General features: G+C 35.9%; 1 protein-coding gene across 1 annotated transcript in view; it reads left to right on the top strand.

Annotated features, from left to right (window-relative positions):
- Positions 1 to 11,819, top strand: part of LOC134853951 (E3 ubiquitin-protein ligase TRAF7-like) — a 31,271-nt gene extending 19,452 nt beyond the window's left edge. Inside the window, 2 exon segments of the mRNA XM_063869968.1 lie at positions 8,800 to 8,982; positions 10,939 to 11,819. Of these exon segments, the coding sequence (XP_063726038.1) occupies positions 8,800 to 8,982; positions 10,939 to 11,121 (366 nt within the window). The 3' untranslated portion in view covers positions 11,122 to 11,819.
- Positions 11,820 to 19,970: the final 8,151 nt, after the last annotated feature.

The following is a 19,970-nucleotide window of genomic DNA, read 5'->3' on the forward strand; positions in this document are numbered from 1 at the left end:
TAAACATTTTGAATTACTAGAACACTTTATTATTGAATTTATTCCTGATAAAATTAACCCGAATTGAGAAAACTGGATCAATAGGTGAAGTATTCATTTCGCTGGGAAATCTGAAAATTAAATTATATTTTGGAAATAAGAAGTCGATCACGTTTTTCGTGACAATGCACTTTTGCTGTTCGATAGTGGAGTTTGCCTTCATTTTAACAAAGGAAATGAAGTGAACTTTAAAAGAATCATAAGTCAAACCGCAATAAAGTAAGGCTCTTTTTCCTCCCCCCCCCCCTCCCCCCCTCCAACTTCACTCAAACATGAACTTTTAAGGTCTAACGAGTGGTTTTACAAGGTTAATTATGAAGACCAATAATGTTTGTCATGGCCTAATTAGTATGCATGTCAATTTTCAAGACAATCGGACAAAGTGAACAGTAACTTCAAATATAAAAATTTGCAAGGGGGAGGAGGGAGGAGGAAAAAGAGCCGTAAATTTGTTGACATTGTCCGATTGTATTGAAAAATTAAAAATTGGCTCTTTTTCCTTTCCCCCCACCTGCAAATTTTTACATGTAAATTTGTTGACGACATTGTCCGATTGTTATGAAAATTTACATACAGACCAATAAGGCCACGACAAACATATTTGGTATTCCTACTCAACGCCGTAATACCACTAGTTACACTATTAATAAGTTGAAACTGGCGTGAGGTGGGGCGGAAAAGGAAAAAGAGCCGAAAAATTACATACGGATTGATAAGGCCACGACAAACATATTTGGTCTTCATACTCAACCTCGTAAAACCACTCGTTACACTCATATATTGAAGCTCGTGTGAGGTGGGGGGGGGGAGTAATATTGAGCCTGAGCCTGAACAATGCTTTTCCTGAAAAAAAAAAACGAAAAACATCATCGCGACCTATAGATGAGTCTAAACTACGTTCATCGACTCGTATAAAATAAATCTGAATCGTATGGGAGAACACCATTAAGCCTGCCCGGCCCAACGCTAACTTGATCAGCCTGTGCCGGAGGATTTTTATTTTTGATCTTACCTTGCATAAAAAGTGCATTTCCTAAGCCAGCTTTTGGAAATGTCATTTTTTAAAATAAACTTTGAACAGGAATCAAATTTGGAAATTGGTGCCTGTAAATTTTTTTTACCAAAAGCAATACTTTTTCGGAACAGTTTGACAACCAGAATTGAGAGGGTGAAGCGGTCGCCCCTTCCGCCCTTGGTTACCATCTAGTCAAAACGAAGCTGAGCGGATTATAAAAAGGCGGCTTCTCTTTGTTGGATATTTGTACAAAGCATAGTTTAGTTAAACGGTACCTGATGTTTTCTATGTTATTTGTGATCCTTGAGGTGTCTGGCTTTGTTGAGTTCGGACTCTGAGCAAATAAGGCTAACAGCGTCGCAAGGATGCTCTGATAGTAGGCTTGATTTTCCGTCAGCTGAAATACTTTTTACTCAATGGGCTTTTTCGGGTTTTCGTTAAATTACAATATAAAGCTGTCAAAAGTTGTTTATGCGACAGTTTGCATCTTAAGGGAATAATGTTGTTAAAATCTAAAAATTTGTTCCTTCTGACATATTTTAGAATTATTTATAACAGCAAGTCATTTCAATTAGTTCTTTCGAGGGTAAATGTTTCTTAAAAGTATAGACATTTAGGGGTAAAAAACCGCACAAAATAAACGAATTATTGTCGTCGCAAACTCTAATAATTTGCGATCAAAAACCCACGTTACTCAACGTCAGTTTTGTAAAAAAAAAATTGATCATCATTAATAGTTTGAATCAGGTAACCACTTCTGCACCTGTTTCATCAAAGTTCAGTTCTCGAACAGCGCCAAAGTTTTGAATCGCCTATTACGATCTTTTGGTTTGCGACCGTAGTTTTATTCGGTCAGCCCACTTTTTGTGCAAAGATTTGGGCAAAGTTTATGGGTTATTTACACAGCATATGAATTGGCGCATTCTTAACTGCCTCATGTCTAAGAATAAAGCATGTGGAAAGTAGAGGAAGTTAGAGCGCCATGACACAATTTCGAGACACGTGGTTGTTGCACCGGAAGCAGGGTTTCGAATCTCGTAGTACCTGTTTTTTTTTTGTTCCGATCGCTGAAAAAGGGGAGGAGCTTTGCCTTCGGATGTGTTTTATTTTTTTTCCCGCAATATCAGCTACAACAAGTAGTCATCGGAATGGATCGAGTGATATATCATATTAAAGTCCTTTCAGTGGTGATTCATTTCATAAAATTGTCCCAGTGTCGAGAAAAATTGGTTTGAAAAATAGATTTTGAGGTTTAGTGTAATTTCGAGCGAGTAATGCGATTGAGTAACGACCCAAAGGCAGGCCAAGACTTGTCTTGATAGCGAATCTGAAGGCTAAGACTGACAAGCTGACGCCCACGACAGCAAACTGGCGCTCGAAGATTCAGGCATGCCCCGTCGCCGCCGTTTGAACGGGATAAGGCGGCAATGATGATGATGATGTGCCACTTTTTGTATTATACCTTCAAATCCGGTGGTGAATAGATCAATAAAACCAAGAAGAATGAAGCAAAATGAAAGAAATTTTACTTGAAAATTAGGGTGAACTAATATTAAAATTGGCTTCTATCCACTTTCCCCCACATTTTAAAAGATCTATTTTTTTTAGTTTGCCGTGTTATTTTAGCGGCTCTTTTCCAGTTTCCCCCCCCCCCCCGCCTTTCAAATTCAATTTTAAAAAGCTTATTTAACGTTGTCATAATGCAACGAAATTTGGCGTGGTGAACAAATCGACAATTCTGAACAGATTTGTTCTTCATACTTAACAGCGTAACATCACGCATTTAGCCCTAATAACACGTAAAATAAAAATAAAACTCGGTAATTTGAAAAGGGGGGGGGACTGGAAAAGAGCCCTTTTAGCTAATTCGTGATGTTTTGATGCTAAGTATGAAAAACAAATCTGTTCAAAGTAGTTATTTTGTTCACCACTCCACATGTCATTGCATTATGACAACTTTTAAAAGGTTTTTTTTTAAATGAACTTTAAATGTGGGTAGTGGAAAAAAGCATTCAAATGGGTTTTTTTCCTTTTCCCCCAGTGCGAATTTTAACATATAAAATCATTGTTCACCTCGTCCGATTGGGTTCTTATTCAGTCCCTTCTCTTGATTGTTTCTTAAATTCAATATTTAAAAGTATTTAAATTGATTTTCATGTAAAAAAACTGCTTTAACACGTGTCAGTGTGAACGGATGAACAAATTTTTACATGCAAAATGCCGTGTGAACAGTTTTTGAACAGCTTAGTTTTGTAATTTTCGAGGGGTTGTGATACTGGAAAAGAGCCTCCGATTGCTATGAAAATTTACATGCAGCCTGATCATAGTTCCATAGAATTTTTTATCCTAGAGTCGATTATTTATCTGTAATTAATTATCTAACGTGTTTAAAAGGCTAAATGCGTGCTGTTACGATATAATGGCTCTTTTCCAGTTCACCCCTTGATTTTTTTGAAATTCATTATATGAAAGTCTATTTCAAATGACTTTTCATGTTAGGAACTGCATCTAAACGTGTCAGCGTGAACAGGTGAACACATTTTTACAACATTTCTGCCATGAAAAATGCGTGTGAAAGTTTTTTGAACGGCTTGTTTTGTACTTTTACGAGGGGGGGTGGGAAACTGGAAAAGAGCCATTATGTATAAACAGCAAATGTGTTCACAATTGTTATTTTGTTCACCATGTAAAATTTCATTACATTACGACAACGTACAATTATTTTTTTTTAAATTCAAATGTGATGTGGGGGGGGGGGGGGGTCGGTGCGGAAAAATCTAATTATTGAGGTCGATAAAGTATCTGGTTGGCTTATTTTCATTGTTTATGACGAATATTAAGTTACTGAAATCGGCGTGGAGAATATATCATCTGCACTCTGGGGAAAAGGGCCCATTCTTCGTGACTTTCTTGAGAGACACTGACTTTACTACGAAATTGAAACTAATAGGCTCTTTCCATTGAAAAACCAAGTTACTTACGTGTATTGCATTGTTGCGTAATATGGCGTTGCTTCCACCTCCAGTCGGCAAATTAAGACGGGACAGATTTGACACAGGCAGAGCAAATGGATTCATTTTTTTCATGGTAATATTCACATGCTCTGCCATCATAGTTGGTAAGTTGTTGCTGTTGCTGATATTGTAATATTGTGCGTTTTGCCTCTTTTTGATTCCAATTGGGTTCTCTGATGTCTACAACTAAGCTCGTTTTCAGTTCAAACAATATTTTCAACTTCATTTCTGAATAAAAATATGCTCCATAGTTTTAATAGGTGGTCATAAGTGCTAAAGGGGCCCCGAGTTGACCATAATGTGCAACCATACGTCGCATCATGCATGATTCGACAGAAGCCATAAAAAATTGCCGACGTATTTTTGGCAAAATGAATTACGCGACGTATGGGTGCACATTTTTTTTATTATAGGGTCAATGAAACTAGACAGTTTTGATCATTTTATAAGGGCGTAAGAAGTGGTATGTCACAATAGATACTTGCAATGTTTTATTTTGTCAGTTTTGAGATTTCTACCTTGAAATTGTACTCATTACCGTTTTTTTGACGCACGGTTTTTAGAACAATTCTTCGCTCCTCCGAGTGGAAATCAATCACCATTCGCTCCTCCGATCACTATAAACATCCGAAGACTGAAAACGAGCCTTGAAGTAGTGTACTTTTTTCGGGACCGGCTAACAGATTCAGAAAATGATGAGAAATGAGTGGTCGACTGTACAACGACTGGCGACTTAAACAATCAACAGACGCTCTGTACTATGTCACTGCTGACTTTTGCTATGGCTCAGAAATCAATTGACAATTTCCCGCGTGTGGTTCTAATAAATAAATTACTGAAATTCAGTTCATTGTCAAAAAATCTTGCTATATATTTTTTCAAAACTGAATTTTTCAAATCTTTCTCACCCTCTCCCCCACTCCACAATTTTTACTTAAACAATTTATTTTTCTTAAAAACTTTGCTGCGTCAGCTTTATGCGTAACGAGTGGTTTTACAACAATAAATAAGATCTGTGTGTTTGTAATAGAATAATTAGTACGCATGCTAAAGCTTCTAGAGAAAAAAGTTCGAATCATCGTTTTTACTGGGAAAAGACAACCCCCCACCCACCTCACACGACCATCAATTTTATGGTGTAACGAGTAGTTTTACAAGGTTAATTATGCAAACCGAATATGTTTGGCACCGCTTAATTAGTCCGCATGTCAAAAAATTGATGTCAATTTTCAGAACGATCGGACAATGTGAACAGAAACTCTACTAGTGAAAAATTGTAGGTAGGTTGGGGGGGGGGGGGAGAGGAGAGGGAGGGAGGGAGGGAGGGAGGGAGGGAGGGAGGGAGGAAAAAGAGCCAAAAAACATTTTTCGCGCGGTCAAATTTGTTTGCGAATCGTGTGTTGAAACTTTAGACAGTTTTGGCCCTCAAGAAATTTTCAGCGAAGTCTATTAGCTTGTCCGTTGCTGCGTGTTATTCTTTTTTTATGAATGTGATGTCATTTGTGGGAGCAAGAATATTGCAATCGGCTGTAAGTTCTTTTATGTAATTTCGGCTTAGGTACCACTTTTTTTCTAATGCTAGGTTTAGGTAGGAAATTGTCCTATTCGATATGATTTTTCCAACATGAATTTAATTCAGGACGAATCATGGTATGAAAGTTTCAATGGTTGTAGTTTTGTTGAATAGCTCGCCATGCTATGCTTCCGACTTATCGCAAGTGGTGCGAAGCTTCTCATCTATGTATAGTTTTGTCTTTTATTTTGGCTGTTCAAAATAACCAATTCTGTTTTTGTTAGACTGCTTCGTTGCGCTAAATAGTTGTGTATATCATGTATCCCATTATTACTTTTTTGTTCCGACTTTCGTAACGAAAGTAACGGAATATTTGTGCTCGGGTTGGGTTTTTTTCAGATAAATTTCGACTTTTAAACTAGCCATTTTTGACGAAAGTTTTTTTATTTCATTCGAAAGCTATTGTTGTCCTGAGCTTAATTTTGAAAAGATATTTCACCTGTGATCTTTTTTCGTAAAGTTATGGGGGTTTAAAGATTGCCAATTTGGTAAAATTAACGCGCGATATATTTCGCGCTATTAAGGCGTAAGCGAGATTTAATCCGTCTTAGAAATCTATCCAAATTGGTTCAAGGAAGGTGATATGCCATTATTGATTTGTTAATAGAAATAAAATCTATCACTTTTTACTTAATATGACGTGTGGGGGATGTTTTCTTGTTATTACTGCTCCATAGACCTTAAAAGGTAGTCGGAACATTCAGATTTCGCCCCGATACGAGCAGTCTTGTTATTATTTCAAAAAAGGGGTGCACAGAGACATAGAAGACTACTCGTTTGTCGGGGCAAAGCCCTGAATGTTCCGACTGCCCCATAATTGATCTCGAATAGTTTTTGATATATAGTTTTTGATAGAAGAAAATATTGGAAAACAATTACTTTTGGATAATATCAAAAATCAGCTATCAAAGTTTGAGTCGTACGCTGTTAATACTACCGAGTAGCTAGCCTCAATTCAATTTGGAGCAATATTGTGCGGGATAATTCGACGTGTATAAATATTTCGCCTTACGCTTTCAAGATACTTCCATTAGCACGACGTCGAAATTTTTCTGATCATTTTTGAGTTTACTATCAGGCTGTTACGTGGGCCGAGCTAAGATTTCCAGTCTTAAAAGTTTGTTTCTTTTACCGTAAAATATAGGTTTCTACAGCAAACATTTGGTTTAAATTTTCAATTTTTTAATTTTAAATCACAAGAGTTTCACTCAAAGTTCTTGTGATATTCTTTTTTTGTTCACTAGTTACCCTTGCGATAAGCAAAGGTATTGCAATAGGGTACTAGACTTTTTTCCTGTAATCAACTTTGTCCAACGGATCTTCACTTCTAGAGGATCTTTCATCTGACATGTTCAGTTTTTTGAAATTTCAAATAAAAGTTCTATCCCTTAGCTAGTAATTATTTCAAGCCCGCTGCAGGTTATTATCTTTCCGAATTTTTTTTTTGGGTTCCTGGTTTTCGTCCTAGTTTCTGTCGGTTTATTTTTCATTTTTTAAACGCCATGTTTTTATCTGGGAGGCTTTTTAGTGGTTTATTTTTTGACGCTTAGGCTTTGTTCCAATTCAAAGTTTGGATGGGTCGTAAAGTTTTTAGTTTGGATGGGTCGTAAAAACTTAAAAATTTAATAAAAATTTCATTTTCGGGTCAGCAGGTTTCGACCCAAAGTTTGTCGCATTTAATGCCGGTCGGCAAGTGCGGATCTAGGATTTTCTCGAAGAGAGGGGCGGATTTTTCAAAAAAATTTCGAAAATTTTGTCGATATTTTTTTACCATGTTCGGTAAAACCATGTTAGCACTACAAAGACTCTTTTTAGGCAAAATTTCTGCGCCGCAGAAAAGTTTTTGAAAAACAGGCGTTTTTAGGCACTCCCCCCACCCCCCTCAAAATTAGTGTGTTTTGGCGCCTTTAGAAAACTTTTAGGGTACGTCACCAAGAATGGATATTTCAGAATAGTACAAAGGGTGGACCATTTGGGTCGGCAGGGGGTCGAATCCCTGAGAGAAGGCATCCGCCCCCCCCACCCTAAATCCGTCCCTGTCGGTCGGTAAAGGTTTTCCATTTTTTTAAGGGCTGTTAATGAAATTCATCTGATACAAATATGAAATTTTTGTAGCTGTAATTTTTCAACTTTGTTAAGTTATTTTTTCAAGTAATTTTGCATTCACTATTTTGTAGCGCAATATGCTTTTCGAATCGCAGGTGATGCGAAGCTCAGCTTCGCCTCTGTTGATTTTTTTTGATGCATTCTGTTAATGGTGCAGGCTATTGAGGTCCACGAAATTTCCTCAAATGTTAATATTTGCCATAATCAGATCGGTAGAAACCATGGTTTTATCTGATTGCTAAAATTAGAAAAAAGTTCAGTTTTTACCAAATGATTCCTCCGCCTGAGCCGTGTTTATGGAATGAGCTGGAATCATAGTTGTGTCAGAGAGTGGCTGGATCTTGCCTCATCTTGAAATAATTCTAAATTTTTGAAAAATATGAAGTATGTCGCAGCTTTTTACAGTCAACAGTCAATATTTTTACGCAAAGTGTGTTTGTCTTCCTTTTTAGTCTTAATAACAGGGCCCCCAAACTCCCCCCCCCCCCCTCGAGAAAATCCTAGATCCGCCCCTGCTTAATAATAATAATAATTCACTAAAATTTACATTTATTCCATTCACCGTAAAACCGTAAAATTTACTACATTTACAAGCAAATGAAATCTCATTGAGAACTGTTAGCTAATGTCAAACTATTGCAAAGGGTTGCTTCGCCTCTGCGTTTAAATTTATGATATCGGAGTTTTGCTGCGTCAAAGTTTTGCTACGTCAATGCAATGCGAAAAAGGCTTGATGCTTTGTTCATCTGTGATGTTTATCGGGACCCAAAAATGTGTGAAGAAAGAGCTGCATTCTTGTATCTGAAACTCATTAACTAATTAGAAATAGAACTTAACTAAATTTGGAGTCCTCTATGGATTGGATACTTCATTTATTTAAATGTTCAAGATGAGCATTTTGAGAGAAAATGAACAATTCTTCTTAATTCATTAGAAATAGAACTTAACTGAATTTGGAGTCCTCTATGGATAGGATACTAATTTTGCTAACTCATTTCGATCAACCGCGAAATAAGATTTTAATTATTTAAGCTTCAAAAAATTGACTTTAGGTGCCGTGTGTGCGTAGTCTCGGTACACAGTTCGGCTACATCTACAGTCTGGATCTGAGCTCGGAGTTGCTGGTGGCCGGCTGCCAGAACGGCAAAGTCCTCATCTATGACCCCTCTACGTTCGAGTCCAAGGCAACTCTCGAAGGTCATGTGTCTACTGTGCACTCTGTCGGAATTCTACAGGTGACACATTACTACTCAATTTGATTGAAACGGAAATGTTACAGTGATTTTATATATTAACTTGTAGCCTGTATACTTTGACCTCCATGTTATTTAAATATACTTTTTTGATGAAAAAGAAGTGTAATGGGTTGGTTGCAGTGCAAGCAAGTAACACAAAATTTTTAGAAAATTAGTTGCTCCGCGGGTTCAGAGTCGCGAATAAGCTGAAAAATGATAATTGAGGTCATTATTCTGATCTTTCTGATCTATACAATTTACTTTGCGTACAGAAAAGAAAGCAGAAATTATATTTATGCATCATGCAAATCAAGATATGGCTAATAGTTCATGACCCTATTGAGAATTTTGTTAGTTCAAACAACAACCTTTTAGAAGAGACATTTAGCATTGTGGTAAGGCGTTCACTTTGAAATCGTCAGATCGTGTATTCGATCCCATGCCATGGCAATGATAGTGTGTGAGCTCTCACTTGACCTCTAGCTTCAGGTCTACCGCAGCCTGGCCAATTTCGGCTGCAATAGTGGTACCACGTGAAAGTTCTAGACGTACCACGTGAAAGTTCTTCCTCTCACTTTCACTCGTGTTTTAACTTTTTATTTTCATGGAATGTTTTTGTGGCCATATTCTTCAGATGTGCTGACTGTTTTATCTGCGATTGGGGCAACAGAAGCTTTACACGGTCTCTTCGCGCATCGCCAGTTGGATTTATAATTATATTGTTGTGGCGATTTAGATAGAAAGTTTCTCCATCGTGGACAAATTACTATTTTCCTCGCTCACTCATGACAAAATTTAAAAGCATAATGGTATCAGTAAGTGTAATGATTTGCTAAGTAAAATTGAAACAAAGGTGTTTTAGAAAATACTAGCATCAATTGCTATCTTTACGGTTAATTCATTTCATTTTAATTCAAAACTGGTGCTAAATTGAAAATTTTGTTGATTGCTTGCTGGAGGTTAATACCCCCACACAACCACCGCAAAACGTTTTGCTCAATTCGGATAGTTTTTAATCACCCCATATAGCAATTACTCGTGCTGATTGTCGCTTGGTACAAATTGATGCTAAAGCGAATTGTCGCCTTACGATTTACAATTAAACTACTTTGTGTATTCAAAAAATATTTTTAAAGTTATGAACGTAGTCAATACTCTTATATTGATCTCGTTTTTAATCCCCCCCCCCAGTTAGCAAAATTAGTCGTGCTGCTAATTTTCGCTGGCTACGAATTGATGCTTGGTGCGAATTGTCGCTTTTTAAAATAGCTGCGAATCGTCGCTTGCGACGATTTGTTGTCTTACGGCTTACAATTAAACTACCTTTTTTATTCAAAAATTTTTTTTAAGTGTTATGAACGTAGTCAATACTCTTATATTGGTCTTGGTGATTTTTTTAAGGAAATTTGTTCATGAAAAAGTTTGAATTTTAGCGGTTTGACTTTAATTTCTTTATAAGTTTACTTCATTTCCTTTGTTGAAAGGAAGGCAAACTCCACTATTGAACAGAAAATACGTTAAGGTCACAAAAAATCTGATCGAGTTCTAATTCGAAAGTCGGTTTTAGTTGTCAGATTTTCCAGCGGAAGAAAAAAATTGCGTATTGATCCAGCGTTCTCAATTTGTTGAAATTCGAAGAGTTGTAAGGGAATAAAGATTTGTTTGAAATTCTAAAGATGTTTTTTTCTGAAAAAAACAATTGAGTATTTTCGCAAGATATTTTTTTTTTCAAAAAAAAGCAAGTGAGTATTTTCGAAAGATATTTTTTTTTTCAAAAAAAAAACAAGTGAGTTTTTTTTCTGTTTCCTTGCTGTTATGATTCTTTTCCAACTGTCTGATGGCTGCATTATGAACTAGACAATTGTTGAAATTTTCATTTCGTGTCTCGATAACGTTTTCTTTCGATGAAGGTGGGAACTAAGCAAATGAAATTCTAATAGAGTAAATTGTCTTTAGGTGCCTGGAAATACTCGAGTGTTCAGTGCCTCCCAAGACAGAAGTATCCGGGTGTGGTCTCTGGAAAGAGCCATCTGCATCCAGAACCTCATAAGACACGTGGGTGCTGTCACCTGCATCACAGTATCCAGGGGCCTCATTTTCTCAGGCAGCTGCGATGCCTCAGTCAAGGTGTGGCAGTAAACCATCAGCTGCATCACCGAAAACATCTTCAAACTAGACATCCCACAAACAAATACCATCAGCCTCATTGAGTTTCTGTGGGGCTTTGGAGTTTTCCACCTCCCCCGTGGCACATTTGATGGTTTACGACAAATACAAATGCAGACTCTTCATAATCGTTGTGCTGTTGTTAGTAGCTGTTTATGAATACTGAAGCCGATTACCAGCTGCTGTTTTGTGACCCTCGTTTCAAGATTTGAAATCAGACAAAGACATTCCTGTTTTTCGTAACTTTTCTAACTATATTTTCAAATTTTGCTCAACTATGATACATTTCTACGATCATTGCTACGCGCGCATGAATGCTTCCGAGGCAAACATGAAGTGTGAAACTGAAAAGTTTCTCAGTTTAGTAAAAATAATCAGTGAAGTTATCATGTTTACCTAAGTATGGTCGGTCAACTTGTTGTTCAAGTTGTTCGTTAAGCGCATTCATATTAGCAGCTAACATTTTCAAGGCTAATCAAAACTTACACTGAATGTTTTCATCAAAAAATAGAAGCTTGTAAAAATAGAGGTCAAGTTTTGAGCCAGTGAATTTTTAGCGATTACAGTTTTAGCGATTACAAATTTTAATTGCTTCTTTTGCCCAATGATTTTGCCCGAATTTTTAAAATTATATTTGCTGTATATTTTCTTAATATTGTGGCCATATTTTCATAACATTTTAGGGTTATTTGATCATATTTTTCTGCATAGATTTATAAATTTTACTAGAATTCAAATTCCTAATAAAAACTGTTTTGAGCTTTCTAAACTTGGCTTACTAACTTGGTTATTTGACCCAAGTTATGTTTTGATATCGAACGCAAAAAATTGCCCATCTAAAAAAAGATATCCAAGTAGAATCAACGGTAATAAATTGAAAACAGTAAGGATTTACACACCTCTAGGCTAAATTCAACCTCTTTAGTAATAAGTATTTGCAGATTTTTTCGCTGAAATGATTGAGTTTTCACTTAATGACACTTAGTTGAAAACCACGGCAATTAAGGATGTATTTTTATGAAATTTGTCCAGAAAAATTTCTTAATCTCCGAATTAGTGTAGAAAAAGGATCATGTAACGATTAATGAAACGAAATAACACTATGATGCGGAGCACATGATCTCCGAATTTGGGGATACTTGAAGCAGAAGTGAACAATCTTGAAAGACCAGTGGCTTTAGTTTCAACGGCAATATAAAATAGTTAGTTGAACATAGGATTTTTGAAATATGTATTCTTTATAGTGTGAACTTTTTTTCCAACCTAAGTCGTAAATATTGTTGCGACGGATATTTTGTTGCGATAAAATGTGTTCATTTTGATCAATAAACAGCTATTAAGTACAGCCAATGCTAAGGATATTAAGACAGACTATTATGTTACAAGTAGCACTTGAGCTTCTAGGTATCATGGATCTGTAGCGTAGAGGTAGGGAAGGGGACCCGCAACAAAATAAGAGGGTTCGAACCTGGTCTTAAATTTCTTTTTTTTAAATTGACTCGTACTGCTCATGCGTCGTAATTTGCTTGCACTTTGGCTTGTGACTTAGCAATTATGTAGCCTTGTGACATAATTGGCGTGCGTTCACTTAAGAAACAGGACAAGTACCCGCACGAAAGTATACCATTACAAAATATCCCGAGCCAATATATCCCATTGGACGCAATAGCCCATGCCAATATAGCCCACGTCAATTAAAATATCCCATAGCGGATTAAAAATTAATTTATGATATAGATTGGTTTCATGACAAATTATCCCTTTCCTTTTTATCCCAGGCGAAGTTATCCCAGTCAAAAATAACTCAGAAGTAAAAATAGCCCAGGACAAAGTAGCCCACGCAAATTAAAATGTCCCATCTGATTAATCGAATTAATTAAAATATCACAATAGAATAATAAAAGGAATTAAAACCCAAGATGCCGAAATTGAACAAACTGATCAAAGCAATGCTAACATTTGAAAAAGCGCGTGAAATCAAATTCAGTTCAAAGCGTGAAAGTTTCAACGCACGTTTTAAATCTACCAATCTTTTGAACTATCAAAGCATAAAGATCTGACTTTCTAAGCTCACTTGGCAATATAGTTAAAGACTATCACGGTGGATCAAAAGTATCAGGACGAAATCGATAAAAATTGTTCCCTAAACCCCCCTGTACTGGGTAACCTTTTTAGTGAACTCGTGTCTGTCCAAGATAAGCAGCGCTTCGCCTTGTTGAGTTTTACCGTGGATAAATTGTGTCATATTGGTGTTCATTGTATTGGTGCTATGTGTGTAATGATGTCTTTGCGTTGTGTTTCATTATCAAAATTTTCTCAATTTTGACTCCATTAACAGGTTGAAAAACAAAATTTAATCCCTAGAAAAGAGTCTTTTACCATTACCACTATCTCTATATGGCGTCTCGAAATAATTGAGGCAGTTGAATTAAGTCTCTTTTTAATTGCGATATAGATATATGCACCAATTTTAGGTAATTTATATCATAAGTTAAATTTTAATCCTCTATGGGATATTTCAATTGACGTAGGCTATATTGGCATGGTTATTGTGCCTATTGTGAAATATTGGTATGGGATATTTTGTAAAAGAATACTTTCGTATGGGATATTTTGTCCTGTCACCTATTTATCATGAGTATCTAAATTCTATCAGTAGATGTTTGTGAAACAACTTCGCAAATCAGACCTTTTCTTTTAAAAAAATAGCTACGCTTATGCATCTCATATTTAATCTAGTGAACGTGCATGTAGATATTTTACACATAGGCGAAGTTGCACTTCGCATACACAAACAAAAATATGACCGATAACGCTACTGGGAAAAACTGAGTAAAACTTTGAGTCTACAAAATTTCTTAAGTGACGCACGCCAATAATGAGCCTACATAATTGCTTAGTGACACTAGTCAGTTATGTCACAAGTCACTAGAACAATCGTGGGATGCTAAAGAGTAGCAATTTTTTCAAGAATAGGTCTGAATTGCGAAGTTGTATCACAAACATCTGATAGAATTTATATACTCATGATGAATAACTAAAGCTGAAATTTTAGTGTTATATAAAGCGTCACTACATTCATTTGATACGTCCTTGGAAACGTTGTTTCATTAAATACTGGATCTCGAAACAAGCTGGAAATCTTTGGTGCGAGGTTTTTTTGTCGATAATTAAATAAAAATACCCCGTACAGAAACCTCAGGATATATCCCGCGACATCGCTGCAACCTTCCAGACAAAGTATGCTCAGCTAGAGCGATCGACTTTTTCCTCGCCAATTTGGATGACGATTTTATCAAAGATCAGTCCAATATTAATCGCAACATGCTATTGAAACACTGTTTGAGATGCAGCAAAATAAAGTTGCCTGGTTTGGCAGATGAACTGATCATGAACATTTAAACCAGTGTTTACTTGGAAACTCATTAACTCATTGAAGACATGACATTGCATCAAAGTTTTGTCGATATGCCCCCTAAAATACCCAATTCCTACGCAACAAAATCAAATACTTTACCAACTTCTTACCGAAGCTTGGACCCAAATCCTCAAAATTGTTGAAGATTTAGGAACGAACTGAACAGTGAAAGTCTCTAGAAGCATAAACTATTCCTTTCTTTCTTCGGATTTCCTCTGATTCTGCCTATGTATATCAAAAATCTTGTTTTTTAGAATGAAAAGTAAGTTTGCACAACGTAAACAGTTTTACTTAATGGACTACTTGAAGAAAACCAACATTATTATTTTGGACCAATGGTCTTTCTACCAAAACTGACAAACTTTTTCAAAAAGAATTGTTGCAGTGGATTTTTCTTGAGTTTTACCATAAAAAATAACATTAAGAAAACATTTTCGAATTTTTTAAAGTTGACAACGTAAGTATGACTAGTTATTTTTTATCAGTTAGCAGTTTTATTTCCAAAGGATAAATAGTTTAAGCCCTTTTTGATTTGTCGCAAAAGTTGAACAGTCTAAAATAGGATACACTGCTCCGGAAGTGCCCACTACATTGATTGAGAGGGATAATGAACTCCTTTTTAAACTAAAATTAACCATCTTTAGTTTTCGTTAAATTTGAAAAACGCCGCAGAAGATTAAATTCGGAGATCCGCGGATCAACAATTGTTGAATTGTTGTTGTGTAGCAAAGTATTACAGTCCCTTTTGCGGCTTAACATAAAGATGGGGAAGTTTTTGAAAAAAGCAAGACCTGGATATGAAAAAAAAACTAACAGAAAAACTATACAACTCTGATCTGTTTTTGGATTTATGTTTTTGGAATGGATCTGTTTTTGGAATGGATTTATCTGAAAGATTTTGAAACCTATCAAAAAATGGAGTGAACAATTTTGGGTTTTAGTGTGATCACACTATAAAGCTTAAATGAAATGACCAGAAAGATTTAAAAAAATAAAGCTGGCTAATTTTATCTCATTTCTTGAGAAACCAGAACTTGACCAATGAACAATTTATTACGTTTGCTATAAGCAACGCGTTATTAAACGAATATAGATTTTTTCTAGTATGCAACCAGTTTAACAAAACCAGTCGAATCAGTTAGCTCGGCTGTTAGCCACAGCCAAGATAGCTGATAGCAACAGAACAGAATGCCTGTCAGGAGATTTTTTCTGAGCATGTCTGCCTTTTAAATGGCCGTTCCATTCAAAATATTAAGTTGTTTTTGACTGAAATGAATTCGGCGAATGCATTTCTGTTTATTTGCCTGTTAATTCTTTGTATGAAGCACCTAATTTCTCAAATTGGTCTTGTGCTTACGGAAGGGTGGTTTGGGGGGGGGGGATAAACTTAGGATTTTTTTGGCTCAAACGTTTTATAGCTCAAGTTTGATTTTTGTCGGCTCATCAGTCGTCTACCCAAGTTTTGTCTGCTCAGTATCCGCTTAGTGAACTTCGTTCTTAATGCTTATTTAACACTGGCAGTTGTATTTTCCCTTAAATTTACCCGCATTCCAGACAAACGTTAAAAAAAACTGTTGGGTTAGCCACCGTCCCATTTTTTGCTGTAACGCAAGTGGTGCGGAGCTCCGTTTCGCCTATGTAAGAGTGTACAACAGCTTCATAAAACCACTTTATCATCTTGGAATAGTTGTTTAAATCTCCACTTCAAGAAAATCTAGGCCATCTGCCAAAACAACGCGCTGACTTTCTTGATGTGATAATTACCGGAAAAAGGAAAAAACGCAGAATTATGATTGACAAAAAGAAAACGAAGTTTCTTCAACGTGCAAATAGCATACATCAAATCTCTAAACACTGCAATTAAGTAAAGATGTATTTTATCTGAAAATCTGAAGATATTATTAAACGTGCGTTGAATGCTATACATGGATCAGAACAATGTGTAATGGTACTTTTCACCAACTACACGGTTGATCGGACTTTTTTCAAAATTTTTTAAGCTTTGACAATTATTTATTTTTGTAGCTCTTACAATGCCAGATTATGATTGTCCATCGTCTGGTATAAAAAATAATAGAGTTATATCTATGAGGTAGTTAACTGTGTGTTAACTTTTTTGGTGAAAATTTGAATACGCTACTTTTTTGATATTTAGGAAACTATTTTGTTGTCTAAACTGCCCAATTTGTATCTTTGCTTCCATTTCAGCAAAAACCGTGTTCATGAATTCTGAGAGTTTATTCGACTAAAAAAATTGAGACAATTTTTCAAGTTTCTTTTAAATTCTCTTAAATTTCTCTTAAATGGCAGACTTCTCTTAAATTTAATTTAAATTTCTCTAGAAATTTCCTTTTCAAATTTCTCTTAAACAGGCTTTAGTAGCCTTACCTTGTTAGTTCGAGTTGACGCTACAAAAATTTTTCACTTGACATTGATAAATTGTATTAATGCAATCGATTGTAAATGAATCTATCATTGTTCCGACTTCCGAAGAAAGTGACTGAGTATTTTTTGGGGTGGTTTTTTTTCTCCAGAAAAACTTTGAGTTTATTTAACCTTTTTTTGCGTAGATTTTTGTTCGAAAGCTAATGTCCTGAGCTCAAGTTTAAAAAGATATGTTACTTGTGTGATAAAGATGTGATTTTTTTGAAAGTAAAGTTATGATCGCTTACAATTTCGGCCAGCAATTTGGGATAATTGATGCACAATAGATTTCGCTTTGTATTGATCTGTCTGGTACACCGTTTCTTTTAACGTTTTATTCTGAAAAACAATTTGGGGTCTAGGAACAAAAGACAAATGCCTTGAATAAGTGAAACAATTTGCGGTCTAGATGCAGAAGCTTCTTAGAAAAGAGATTTCCAAGAGTTGCAAAATAACTTGCAGCATCCGTTTTTTAAGTAAATGATCTTGTGCTGGATTTTTTGGAATCAAAAGTTTGACGAAAACATAAGTTTTTTGTTATTTGAAACGTTTTGCCTTAATGCTCCGCTTCGAATATTCCAATTCGCCAATTGTTTTTACGCTAGAAATGGTTTTGTATGCGTAATTTTGCCTAATTTTATTGTAATTAGAGGCTTTTCACCTCAGGTAAGTTCCAGATCGTTATTTTCTGTTTCTGTCCGCACGTTTTTCTGCTTATTGGCTGCCTCTAAAAGTAGACAGAACACTTATCTGTTAATATAGTTTGTTTTGCAGCTGAATTCCTTTAAGTGTAACACAGCAGCCGAAAATGCATTTTCTGCTGGTTGAAGCTTCGGCTAGTTTACGTTCCAACTCTATTCCGTATCCTGTTTTATTGTTCATGCCGAAATTTTATCCTGTATTCCCCTTCACGCGCAAATAAATATTCACACACAACAGTCACTAATAACAGCTAAGTACTTTCGACTGTTCGTGATTTCCTTATTTTCAAGCTGTGCGTTGGCATATTTGAAGGTCGATATAGATTGGAGTTATATAAAAAGTGAGGCGTCTTGCTAATCGAAATTTTCTGCCGCAGCAGTATCAAACTTCATATCTACAGCTCTGATAGAAAACGCGGTACGTTTTATTTTTTCAAGTTTTTTCGGGTATTTTTACTTATTCGGCCCAAATTTTGTAATTTGTGATGTCAATGTATAACTGTTTGTAAAAATAGAGAGACAATAAACCATCCAAAGTATAAACCAACCGAAATTGCGCACCGGAGTATATGAGCCAGCCGAAGAGTTACATCATGTGAATGAACTTTGCATAACTTTCGTAATTGTAACATAATTGTTACATCACTATTGTATAAACTTGACGTTTTCGACTGTTGATACTTTGGCTGGTTTATACTTCGGCTGGTTTTATACCACCTAATAATAGTAGTAACAACGGTAATACTAAATCGCTGATTTTAAATTTAGCCGGTTGCCAACATGGCCGAACTAGCTAATGTATTCCAGCAGATGTGAGGGTGTTCAAAATGATTTTTTCCTCTCGAAACTATTTCCCAGACCAGAATAAACAGATGATTTGAGTTAAATTGGATAATTTGACAGAACATCAACATTTTTGGTCATTTTGACTGATTTATTTGCCTGCAAATAGAATATTTCAACAATTTGCAAATAGAAAATTTCGAATTGGCGCTTGAATCTGATCAGTTATTTTCAGTCAATCAAATTCCAGCACTATAGTTTCAATTTAAGAATTTGAAACAACAATTTTGGGCGGAATTAGTAAAAGGATCCGTTTTTTTCCCCAGATCCGATAATGTTGAAGTTCAACGCATTGCATTTCAACGTCATCGGGTCGTTGGGACAATTGGGTACTAGTTTAGATGAATGGTCCCGCCTATTTTCTAAAAAGAAAACAACCAGCACGAGATTTGAACCTACGCCTTTGTGTTGGTAACCGGTTTCGTACCTGCTAGACTAACTAGGCACTTTTCGACAGCGTGGTAGAGAAAAAAATGCTTACTGTTAGAATTAGCCACATATTGTACCACGGTTTTTATTTGGGACTACGGCATTTTTGAGGGACCAAACAAGTAAACTAGTACCGACAATTGTAGGGACTATCACTACAATTGTGCCCATTTATCATTCTGCTTCACGCTTTATGCGCGCAGATTCATGTGAAAGAAGGAAAATCTTGCAAGAAAAGGCAAGACGTATATTTTATTCGTTTTGTCCGGATAAATTAAACCAGTGCTGCTTTAATTTATCCGGACAAAACAAATAAAACTTGAAACTGTTGTAATTCGTACTTTATCTTGCACTTACTGCAAACACTACTTAGCTTAATCAGTTAACAGGTCACTTACCGGCGGAGAGAATATTCTCTTTACTTTTTAATGTTTTAACTTAAGACTAATTCACTTTTATGCTTTTTAATTGTATAAAGTAGAATTAGCTGCAACAAAGTAATATTTTATCATGGCGCAGTCAAATAACAAATCTAACGTGAGAGGAATACCATCATTTTGGCAAAACCATACCATAGATCCCCCAATTCCCTGGGAAGATTGGAGCGATCTTTTTCACTTAGCGATCATCGCTAAAGAAAATATAGATATTGAAAATCTATTAAATCCTTCGGAGAGACATCATCGTCAACCTCCAAATTTGGAAAATCCGTTGGATGGCGAAACGGAAAACCAAAGAAAGTCGAGAATTGACAGGAACGTTCAGAGACGTTACGACGAAGAGGAAACGGCTTCCATTAAAACAGAAACCAAGAAATTCAATGGAATGCGACTAGAGGAAGCAGATAGAAAACTACGACATAGCCTTAGCAGAAATGGCTAAAAAGTGTGACATAGCCGCGGGAGAAGAAGAATGGATTAGAGATGTTTTCATAAACAACATGAAAAACTATGACATTCAACGGAAGCTTTTAACAGGAACTATTCCACCACGTGAAGCACTAAACG

Source organism: Symsagittifera roscoffensis, chromosome 9 (assembly GCF_963678635.1).
Source record: "Symsagittifera roscoffensis chromosome 9, txSymRosc1.1, whole genome shotgun sequence".
Classification (NCBI taxonomy): domain Eukaryota; kingdom Metazoa; phylum Xenacoelomorpha; order Acoela; family Convolutidae; genus Symsagittifera; species Symsagittifera roscoffensis.